We start from the raw sequence: 12,287 nt of genomic DNA, 5'->3' as shown, positions 1-12,287 counted from the left end.
AACATGAAAATTATAGAAAATAAGCCTAGTGAAAGATAATTTAAGGAATAATATTAGGCACCTATTTACAACGGCAATAACAAGGCCTGACTGTAGGGCCTCAAGCAAGTAAACTATTTAGACAGATGATAACTAAAAAGATGAGTCTTTAAGCATTTTTTTTGATGTACCATGGCTGTTATGGTAACTGACAGCTCTAGGTCATTCTCCTCATATTACCATGGACTACTGGATATTACTAATGCCACAACTGAATTATCAATGAAGCCTGCATCAGATGCTGTTGCAACCATAGACATGTACCTATACATGTCTATGGTGGCAACGTCCAGCCTGAACTGGGCGTGACTTAGCGTTTGCGTAGAAAGATTCCCATGATTCTTTAGTTTGCACATGCGCCGAACGAAATTTCTAAGGTCCTTTTCTCGTCAAGTGTGGAGCGACTAGCACCAAACGAGGTGAGGCCTGTTGAGTTTTTCTATTTAGAGGTCTTATTTTGGATATAAAATACACATATTATTCAACAATTCGTCGTATGTGTGCTTAGGAAACATTCCTGGGGGTAAATAATGTCACAAATGCCCATTTTCCGCCATTGGATTTGATATGTTGGTACCGCGTGTACCACATGATATCCGTCGTTAGCCAGGTTAGCAGCGATGTGTTCCGACCATAGTTTTATGGCTAATGTCGCACTTGAACGCCAATCAGGAAAGTCCAGTCGCTTTTATTGATAACGAAAAGCCACTAACTTTAATCCAGTTTCAGTTGCCAAACTTGCATCCTACAACCGGGTGTGTTGAACTAAAATGTTATGACCGCATCACTCCTGACGAATTGGCTAATAGTTGGGTTGTCAGCTAAGCTAACTGCCCGGCCATCGTATGATGGTGGTGACGTTAGCCCAGTTGGTAGCTTGATATAGTTTCAGCCTTTCCATATGTACTTGTTTTGGCCGCTAAATGATCTTTGCACTGGACTGTACTTGCCTCAATTCGTACACAAACACTTAAGTAACGTAATTAACGTTACGTAACGTTAACCAGTGTGGCGGGTCTAAAAGTCAGCGACTGGTTTGCGTAAAGTAGTGAAGTTACAAGGGAAGTTCTTTCATCTGTTATAATTGACCACATTTATTAAGACTGCAGTGACAACCTTCTAATGTTGTGGTATGCCAAAACAGACCAACGAACTATGGTTTAACCATCGCGGCATGTCTTCTTTTCAGCAAACACAATGCAGCTCTTCCTGCGTGCACAGAACACACACACCCTCGAGGTGACCGGGCAGGAGACTGTCCAGGACCTCAAGGTAAGAAGGCGAACTCTCACTTACGACATGCTGTTTTATATTTGTCAACGAAACCACTTATTACAGAGCAAATTCAGTTGGTGTACCCGCACAATTCGATAGTGTCTGAAGCCAGTTGCTCATTAACTCGTTATCAAGTTGTGGTTGTAAGTCAACGTTGCTAGTGAATGATGCGCACTTGCAAGACCTGATCTAAATACTTAACTTGCACTTACAGCAGTTACATTCTTGCACTTAATATGTCCATTTCTTATGTAAAATAGTATTTATTGTTACACTAGGTCTCCATTGTTCTTAACTAGACTGTTCTCTCCCTTGTACCTCGCCTTGGACAATAGTGTCTACTAAATGTAAATGTCTGAAGTGTGCCAGAGACCCAACTGACTACATTTACATTTAGCAGACGCTTTTATCCAGAGTGACTTACAAGGATGTATACACATTTTACATTTTACACTGATGGCACACTGCACATCAGGCGCAATTAGGGGTTCAGTGTCTTGCTCAAGGACGGTTCAACAGGGAATCGAACGAGCAATGTTCCGATTACTAAACTACTTCTCTACCTCCTGTACCACTGTCGCCCTGACTAACCTCTTGGGAATGTTTGCAGGCTCATGTCCAGACTTTGGAGGGCATCTCCGTGGAGGATCAGGTGCTGCTGCTGGCAGGCGCCCCTCTGGAGAACAGTGCCGCCCTGGTGGAGTGTGGAGTAACTGAACACAGCACCCTGGATATTGTTGCCAGGCTTCTGGGAGGTCAGTTTGTCATATGCAGTCAATGCAATATCTACATCAGACACTAGGCGGCGCTATGACATTGTAACAAACAACGCACAGGGCAGTTCAGACACGCATCAGTGTATTCCATATCCTTAATTGGTTTTATTTCTGTCAGTGCAAATCTAAAAGGCCCAGGCGTGTTTAAACCTAGTAAACGGATGATCCAATGTGCATAACGGGGTAAATGGCATCTTTTTATACGGTCACTAACGTTTTGTTTGTGTTTGTGCCTCACAGGTAAAGTCCACGGTTCCCTGGCTCGTGCCGGTAAAGTACGAGGACAGACACCAAAGGTGGGTATTGCAAACATTCTTTTCTCAACCTCAACCAATTTGTCTGAAAGGGTCACAGGTCACATGGCTGTGATGTACAGGAATGTCATTGTGTCAATTTCAATCGTTTCAGTTAGATTGTGAGCATCACAATAGGATTTTAGTTTCTGTCTCCAAACCCATTATTTGGTCCCTCAGGTCTCTCGAGGCAAAACATGGTTTAAAGCATTTTAGCCGTACCCTTTAATTGTACCCCTCACGGTGTGTGTAATGGGGGTGTACCCCTTGATGGTGTGTGTAATGGCAGTGTACCCCTTGATGGTGTGTGTGTTATAGCGGCGTACCCCTTTGATGAAGTGTGTAATGCTGTTGTGTCTGCGTTGCTTTAGGAATAGTTAAACTTTTAAGCGCACCTAAAAACGTCACAAAGACGCAACGCGTGGCAGAGAAAAGGCGCACACGCAAAACGCGCCGTACCATAGGAATCAATGCGTTTGCTAGCGTCCCGTTTTTAAAAAGACGCCCATGTGTTCGTACCCTAATGCTGTTGTGTCTGCGTTGCTTTAGGTGGAGAAGCAGGAGAAGAAGAAGAAGAAGACCGGCCGTGCTAAGCGTCGTATCCAGTACAACCGTCGCTTCGTCAACGTGGTGCCCACCTTCGGCAAGAAGAAGGGACCCAACGCCAACTCCTAAGAGCTCTGCTGCCATGGAGACCACGACCAAACTCCTGTTCACAATAAAAGTATAATTTGGACTTGGACAGGTTACATGCTTCTTCATTTTACAACTGTTGGTATTAAAGTTTGAGAATGGGACCATTAACACAAGATGAAGAATTGTTGGCGTAATGCATTTCTTTTTATTTATTTATTTATTTATTTAAGCCTCGGGAAACACATGGAGGAAAACAACACTTATTTACAGTAGTGCCGAGGGTACAATGAAAAGTTAAAGGAGCATTCCGGATCAATTGCTATTCGCTAACGATATGCTAGTGGCTAAAACTAACGAAATCTCTTGGAACTGTGCTGACTTTGACATTTTGACAAACAACTCAACTGTCCTAACACAGTCGAACATCAAGCAAGTGCAACACAAGACAAAGCAAGACGGCAAATAAGCTACTTACTAGTTCGGCAGACCGTAGAAAGCCGGGCGGCGTCAGGCAATCTTACATTTAGTGGTTGTATGCCTATGGACCCTGGTATGGCACAGCGGCGATTCTCCATATTAAAAGTAATTTTAGCGACCCAATTTTTTTTCAAGCTGTTATAAGGTAAAACTGCTTATCCTAACCCTAGTCCTAAAGTATAATTGTGGCATACTGTTACTATAATATATGAATTGGAAATCATAAGCATATATATATAAAATAGCAACTCCGTTCAAATCACTACAGGAGAAGTCAGTTGTAAAGGAGACAGTGTTAGAGAATTCCCTTAATGATATAAGTGCACAACCTCAAGGATTTGTTGGGCTCATTATGCCCTTAAACAGAACAGACAGCTGTCTTCCCCAAGTTAGAGTTAACATGAGGCAGAGTTAAGGGTATTGAAGGTATAACAATTCCATTTTAGGAGAGCTATAGTGGCAGTACACTAATGATAGTTTTGTAAACAAAGATATTCCAATGACCCTTTTTACAGACAGGGCTGGCCATCCCACATTGTTATGGAGCAGGGCACGATACTAACTCTTTGGCTTAGGAGCACTGTGCTTCTAACCCAGAAAAATTGGGAGCACCAGCAAATATCTAGGCGCACCACTATAAAAGGCGTGCTGGAAAACCGTTATTCTGTCATTTCCGGGTTTATAAAGCCTTGTTATGGAGTACAGTGGTGTGTACCATAGTGGTCTCCAGTGTTAAAACACAAGGCAGAATGGTATACAGCATTCAGGGATTTCAGTGTGCTTTGGGATGCATTCCCGTAAATAACATCACAATAATCTAAAACTGATACAAAAACAGACTCAATAATGTGTTTTCTGCCCAGAAAGTGATCCAGCACTTATTTCTGTTGAGAAATCCTGATTTTGTTCTGAGCTATTATACGAGATGATACACACGTGTTTTAAAATCAAGCTTCTCATCAACCCACATGCCTAGTTACTTAAAGCTGGTGAATCTTTCCAGAGAGGTGCCATTTCTAGAGCAGTTTTAAACTGTTAAAATCAGCATTTCTAGCTTTAGTAAAAGTAATCCATGTTGTTTTGGCACAATTCAGAATTAGCTTCAGGTTGCTTAACTGCTATAGCATGTGGAAGGAGAGCTGCAGTCTATTTATAGCAGAGTCAATGGTATCAGTGTTACAGTACAGACCTGTGTCATCTGCATAAAGATTAAGCTGAGTGAGTGTGGAGGCAATTTTATTAATACATTTATATACAGTACCAGTCAAAAGTTTGGACACACCTAATTTTTTGAGAAGCTTTACTTCTATTATGTTCTAGATTGTAGATAACCCTTTTTCTGTTCAGTACATCATTCCATATGTGTTCTTTCGTAGTTTAGATGTCTTCAGTATTAATCTACAATGTAGAAAATAATAAAAGTAAAGAAAACACTTCTTAAAAAATGTGAAGGTGTGTCCAAACTTTTGACTGGTACTGTATTAGGAAAAGAAGCGGCCGAAGGACAGAGCCTTGGGGTACCCCCTTGTCAATACCTAAAAACCTTTACACATTGGGAGCTAACAGTGAGATAACTGTTAAACCACTGTAGGCTCATATGGTCAAAGCCGATTAGTGATAGCTTATGCAAAACTCTTCTACAGCTTCACACCTGTATAGTTTCCCAGTCACTACAGTGATAGTGCTCAACATATGAGCTAACTGGATTTGTTATTGTTTATATGAAACCTGCAAACAACACATAAGTGTAATTTAGGGTTAGAATACTAGGGATAACCGTCTTAAAATGAAATGTGTGGTTGTGAGAAAATCTACTCACGGAATATATAATGATGGAAGGCTGTGGTGTTTTTGCATTTAATGATCAGTTGCATCCGTTCCACTTACCGTTGAATAGGCCAGGACATGAGGCTCGGGCCATTTCTATAATTTGTTATGATACTGGTTACAGATCCTGGTCATATTCATTCTAGTTCAGATAACACCAGTTATTTCCTTATTAGAATCTATGATTAAACCCCTGAAACGTCATATGTAAATTTGTATTCAAATAGAACACTGATGAAAAAATAAACTCAACAGCCCATGTGTTCTATTTTACATAGACAATTTATTTTATATTACATAGAAACGCCCAGGTGGCAGTCTTCTGCTTGTTGGCACAGCCACCTACACTCATTTAGCTGTAGTCCCACAAACGCATGAAATTGATATTTGAGCATCAAGCACTTAAAAATGACAAAACTACAAAATAAGCAAACTTGTTTTTATTCAGCTGTACAATGTGGTAGACACGCAACACATTAGGCATGCTACCACAGACCGAGAGCTGGAGAAGACTTCAGTTCCCAAAAAAAGCAACGATACTCAGTTTTATAACACACTGAAAACAGGCATATGCTATATAATACACTGAAGACAGGCATATGCTATATAATACACTGAAGACAGGCATATGCTATATAACACACTGTAGACAGGCATATGCTCAGCACCTCCCCACTGGTGATCCTCTGGAATGGACGTCAATCCTTTGTTTTCGTCAGTCAGAATAGTGCATGCTGGGAGAATTCATAGTTTCCATGGTTAATCGATGGATACCAACTCAATTTCAAAGTTGAGTTTGGCATGTGGTGGAATTCTGGGTTCATATGGGTTAAGGTATATAAGGTATACATATTGTTAGATTACATAGATTTTAGTCATATGCAATCACAGCAAGGTCCATTCTGTCAATATGCATCTAAGGCCTCACAGACGGGTGCAGGCCTGTTCCCCAACCATTTGGCCCCTGAGACATCAAATAGCTATTGTCCAGGGTCAGGAAGGAAGGAACAGCTGGAGATCAATGGTTGCCAGGACCCCAGACAGACACTTAATTAATTGAGACCTAATTGAGTCAGACCAAATTAGGTCATACTTCCTACTTTCATTTATGGACACACCTTTAATTTCTCGGTATTGTTTACATGTTAATTTCATACTATAAGAGTCACAACCTTTCTGTAATGAGAAGAAGAAGCAGCAAGGAGACCAACTCCTCAGCATGCAGACGTGCCTTGTGCATGCCTGTGTTGCGGAGCTGACCATAAGAAGAGAATAAACACATTCTTTCGCTAAGCCGTCTTCCACAAGTCTGTTATTCTGAACAAGCTAACTTGAACCAAGCGTGGGCATCCGAGGATTTTGCCGGAGGACAGCATAAGCTTTCATTTACAGCATAGGCTTTCAATATATATATGTATATATATATATATATATTTTATATATATTTGACTGTCAGATCGCTGAGGGTCTATAAGTGAAGACAAAACAAAACTTCAAGAGAAAGGACTGAAACACAAGAAGGGCAGTTTACCACCTGGAAGAGAACTAGGAATCATGGGACTGGTGCGTGCGTGCGTGTGTGTGCGTGCGTGTGTGCGTGCGTGTGTGCGTGCGTGCGTGGCGTTGTACTTCTCGTTCCATCCTAACAGTAAAGGACTGGTGTGTGTGTGTGTCCATAACTGTAAAGGACTGGTGTGTGTGTCTGTGTGTTATCTTAACAGTAAAGGATACTTGTTGTCTGGCAGGCCCTTCCTCCCGTACGCCCATTCCGACTCGATCGCCACCTGAGCCGTCTCCCCTTTGCTCATCGTCAGCAGGGCTTCATCCCACTGTGAGAGACAGAGACAGAGAGAGAGACAGAGAGAGAGACAGAGAGAGAGACAGAGAGAGAGACAGAGACAGAGACAGAGACAGAGACAGAGACAGAGACAGAGACAGAGAGAGAGTCCAACCTTTAGTCCAACCTTATTCAATATATATATAAATGATTTGGCCACAAAAATTGAAAGATCTTCATCCCCAGGTCTCAAACTTTAACACAAAGAAATGAAATGCCTGCTTTTTGCCGACGATCTCCTCCTACTCTCCCCTAGTGCAGAGGCGCTTCAGGAAAGTCTGAATATTGTCAACAGTCTTACATGGGCCCTTCCAATTAACCTGGATAAATCAAAAATCCTTGTATTCCAAAAAAGACACTCCAAACACAATAATACAGCTTCACAATTGGCGAAGAAAAACTGGAACAAGTTAAAAAATATTGTTATTTAGGACTAATGATTTCTTCAACTGGAGTTTTTGATGGAGCAATAACTGATCTAACGGAAAAGGCAAGAAGAACCTATCGCATGCTCAGGAAATCCCTACTAAAATGTAACCCCCCCATAAAACTCTGGCTAAAACTTTTTGATTCAATACTGAAACCTATATTACTTTATGGGAGTGAAGTTTGGGGAACTAAATTTAAAAACAAATTGGACACATGGGACAAAAGCCTCCCAGAACTATTCCATTTGGAATTCTGTAAAAATATATTGGGTGTAAACAGGAGTTGCCCTAACATAGCGTGTAGAGCAGAGTTGGGAAGATACCCACTCCTTCTTGACACTCAAAAGAGAGCAGCTAAATTCTGGACACCATCTTCAAACAAGCAAACCAGACAGGCACTACCACACTGCTGCCCAACTGAGGGATGGACACCCAGAGAGAGATATATTCGATAAACGATATAGAATATAACACTAACTGCTGGAAGAACCAAATGAGAGTCCAGCAAGCTAAATGTATACAGATGAGACTATGCGTCTACTGCAACATGAACGCTGTTGAAAATGAGCCTCATTTTCTGACGGAATGTACAAAGTACCACAATATTAGAAATGCATATTTCAACCAATTCGAAGACATCCACCCTGATTTCATAAACCTAACGGACCAACAAAAACTACCATTCCTCCTGGGGGAAATAGAAACATGTAACATTTTAGCATTATTATTATTAGTGCTTTGGTAACAGTGTATCGCACATTCATGCCAATAAAGCCAGTTGAATTGGAGAGAGAGAGAGAGGGCAGAATCAGAGGTGTTCTCTCCATGAAGGATGCTTCTCAACAACACAAATGAATGATTCAGAACCTAAGGTTCTCCTAACCCAATCAGAACCTCAGGTTCTCCTAACCCAATCAGAACCTCAGGTTCTCCTAACCCAATCACAGGACGATCGTTATTCTCAGTCACTTATATACATACATATATATATATATATATATATATATATATATATATATATATATATATATATATATATATATATATATATATATATATATATATATATATATATATATATATTTGTACTGTAGAATTGATGCTTGCTTTGTTTACAGTTTGCAGAGATGCTGGCCAATGTTTGGCAGTAGAGCCTTTCTTTATTTTTACAGCTGGAGGAACACGGTTGTAGAAGAACACTCCCCCTATGCTTGGATACGGCACAATTCTGACATCTTACATCAAACATGGCCACTATAACATTAAAGTAAAGAGTTCATCTACTGAATTACATTTACTTGCAAACTGATAGAGTTGGTCAGAGCAGATGAGATGAGATGAGATGGAGGGAGAGATGTGACGGAGGGAGAGATGTGAAGGAGGGAGAGATGTGATGGAGGGATGGAGGGAGAGATGTGACGGAGGGAGAGATGTGAAGGAGGGAGAGATGTGATGGAGGGATGGAGGGAGAGATGTGATGGAGGGAGAGATGTGAAGGAGGGAGAGAGGAATGTGACGAAGGGCGATAATCAAAGATCTTACCCCTCGAATGACTCTGCCCAATCCCACTTTAAAGAGCAGTGGCTTCGTCTGTCTCTTCTTCCTGGCAACTGCAGGGGTGTCAAACATGTCAGTTAAAACATACACAAACAAACATGTCAGTTAAAACACACTCCATTACTGGCTTCCATCAAACACGTCAGTTAAAACATAGCACTAGCTCACTAGCAGGAGCCCTTGGCACATACACAGGCCAACCTGCCATCTACAGAACAGCGTAGGGAGCTCATATCTACAGAACAGCGTAGGGAGCTCATATCTACAGAACAGCGTAGGTAGCTCATATCTACAGAACAGCGTAGGTAGCTCATATCTACAGAACAGCGTAGGGAGCTCATATCTACAGAACAGCGTAGGTAGCTCATATTTCAGTCATATCTAGATAAGGGTAGGCAGCTCATATCTACAGAACAGCGTAGGTAGCTCATATTTGAGTCATATCTACAGAACAGCGTAGGTAGCTCATATTTCAGTCATATCTAGATAAGGGTAGGCAGCTCATATCTACAGAACAGCGTAGGTAGCTCATATTTGAGTCATATCTACAGAACAGCGTAGGTAGCTCATATTGGAGTCATACCTGCGGGGATGTTGGTGTCAAACACGGTCCCATCCTCTAGTGTCCCCGTGTACCAACAGCCGATGGTGTCGCCCTTCTTGGGGAAGTGAACCTTGTCCCCCTTCTTCAGGACCGACTTGGTGTACTTTGGAGGACCCTGGCAAAACCAGGACGGAGGACGGACATTAGACCCTTGAAGCCGCAATGGACAACACGTGCTAGTGGGTGTTAAGAGAAATGTGTGGCTGAGATGTCAGCCTCTTGCGGTTATTCCCTCCTGTTTGACCGCATTACATTCTGTCGCACGCATTTTTCATTGACATCATGGCGGCCCAAATCAACGCTCTTCAACATCTGTTTCTTTCTGATTAGTTACGGGGGGGGGGGAGGTGCTCACCGAGAAAGCTCAGAAGTCTCCTGTGAAACTGCCCAGGATGTTCCCCAAGACTGGCTTACTGAAAGCCTTTGTGGCCATGTGTCCAGGTTATGGTATACTGACGGGCATATTTCATATTAGTCTGCTGATGAACAGATTTCAAATTTTAAAAAGTACATATTGTATTCTTGTGAATCTACCATCAGGTGTCAGTCTCAATTAGGGTTATATATTCCCTGCATTGAAATAACTGGATTTGCATATAATCAACGGATATGAGCAAACTAGACTACAGATAATACATCATATAATCAAAGGATATTAGCAAACTAGACTAAAGATAATACATCATATAATCAAAGGATATGGGCAAACTAGACAAGAGATAATACATCATATAATCAAAGGATGTGAGCAAAATAGACTACAGATAATACTTCATATAATCAAACGATATGAGCAAAATAGAGATAATACATCATATAATCAAAGGATATGAGCAAACTAGACTAGAGATAATAGGCCTACATCATATAATCAAAGGATATTAGCAAACTATACTTCAGATTATACATCATATAATCAAAGGATATGAGCAAACTACACTAGAGATAATACATCATATAATCAAAGGATATGAGCAAAATAGAGATAATACATCATATAATCAAAGGATATGAGCAAACTAGAGATAATACCTCATAAACGGCCTCCACTTTCTCCTCTTTGGGCTTGTCTTCGATCACCACGTCTTTCACACTTTGGGTCACCTCCTCAACCGATTCATCGCCTTTAAATCTCTTCTCAAACAAATGCAATGGTTACTTCAGGCCGACAGGGACCGTCATGATATAATGGAATGCAGTGTGGGTGACTCGGAAAACGTGCGTCTTTAGAACACCTACCTTGGTCTCAAAAAGCTGGTTGTAGGCAACGATTAGCTGCTCTTTTTTCGCTGTTTTAGCAACATTCTTAAGGTTTCCCATTAGCTTGTGTTCAGAAAGAAACTGGGGGTGAAAAAACAAATGTTTCTACCGTCAGAATCACGTGAACTTAACTAAGGAAATATTTGATTAAAGCTACAAGGAACACAAAGCTGACACATTTACACCAGCTACAGATAGCATACACCGGCAAGAGATACACTTCCCATACCCGTGATAAAGTGTAAAAACACACAGCATTATTTATAGGAAGCGTTTGCAAAGCAAGTCAGATTTCCTAACACTTATTCCTGCATGCAGCAAACTCGAAACCTAACCCCCATGCGGTACAACGCAGCTAGATAGAGCGCTAGCATGTGTAGCCGGGTAGGTAGCAAAACGCTACATGCGGTTTAAAAGTCTACCGTGCATTGCTTGGACACCGTTTTGCGGTAACCATGTGTGAACCATACCGAGTGTGCAGCGTTCTCCTGTATAAACGTTATAATGTCTTTCTTGGCGAGATCATCACTATTGAGCTGCTCATCGCTCCATTCCCTTGTCGGTTCGGCAGCCATCTTACAAGTTTACTCTATGAACTTTGAACCTGCGCAAGAGAACTGGCTCGAAATTACACATCTAAATAATGAATGAGTGTAGTACAATCTTTGCCCTCGATTTAAATCTAAATCATCGATTCATTCATATTTTGTTGACATTTTTTTAAATATCTTGACCAGTAGAGGATCACCACACAAAATAACATCTGAACGTTTATTTAATGTTAAGTGACTGGAATGAAGAAATAAAAGTAGGCTACATACCATTTATTTCAGAATAAAAGCATAATGTCGTTACAAAAAAAATAGTATGTCATGTTTAGCCTTTTACACGCCATTGCATAATGAATACAATATGATATAAAATAAATCACAAGAATAAATCATTTGTATTTGTTATTTTGTAAAAACTGCTTTAATTTGTAGTTAAAACTAACTGGAAAGGATTGTACTATATCAAAATAATAAGATAATTGTGTGAATTTGGAGAGGTTGGTTAGTTGAAAGCCAAAATCTATTAAATGCATTGCTTAAACATTATGAAGCATTTTTTCACATTTCTTTGCATTGCAAAATCCCACTTAAACAGAAGTTAAAGAGGCAGTTTTGCCTATAACATATATGATTTCAATAACACTTTTGATGACACACACACTATTCCACACATCAACATGATCAAAAGTGAGTATGGCAAATGCTGCATCTTAAAGCCGATAAATCA

At 40.7% G+C, this 12,287-nt stretch overlaps 2 protein-coding genes across 2 annotated transcripts; one reads left to right on the top strand and one right to left on the bottom strand.

Annotated features, from left to right (window-relative positions):
- Positions 1-394: 394 nt before the first annotated feature.
- faua (FAU ubiquitin like and ribosomal protein S30 fusion a) lies at positions 395-3,125 on the top strand. Its single transcript, XM_080853903.1, has 5 exons — positions 395-458; positions 1,229-1,311; positions 1,925-2,069; positions 2,331-2,386; positions 2,933-3,125. Exons 2-5 carry the CDS (start codon positions 1,237-1,239, stop codon positions 3,056-3,058), a joined length of 402 nt encoding a protein of 133 aa, XP_080710029.1. The 5' UTR covers positions 395-458; positions 1,229-1,236; the 3' UTR covers positions 3,059-3,125.
- Positions 3,126-5,748: 2,623 nt separating this feature from the next.
- fkbp3 (FKBP prolyl isomerase 3) lies at positions 5,749-11,611 on the bottom strand. The gene is made up of 7 exons (XM_080853901.1): positions 11,480-11,611; positions 10,989-11,090; positions 10,782-10,883; positions 9,729-9,864; positions 9,131-9,198; positions 7,055-7,152; positions 5,749-6,137 (listed from the first exon to the last, which is right to left on the bottom strand). The coding sequence occupies exons 1-7, from the start codon at positions 11,582-11,584 to the stop codon at positions 6,083-6,085; spliced, it is 666 nt and encodes a 221-aa protein (XP_080710027.1). The 5' UTR covers positions 11,585-11,611; the 3' UTR covers positions 5,749-6,082.
- Between the last annotated feature and the right edge of the window lie 676 nt (positions 11,612-12,287).

The sequence above is a fragment of the Sprattus sprattus genome, assembly GCF_963457725.1.
Source record: "Sprattus sprattus genome assembly, chromosome: 16".
Lineage (NCBI taxonomy): Eukaryota > Metazoa > Chordata > Actinopteri > Clupeiformes > Clupeidae > Sprattus > Sprattus sprattus.
Note: the sequence above shows the minus strand (reverse complement) of the source record. Positions and strands in the feature narration are given on the sequence as shown.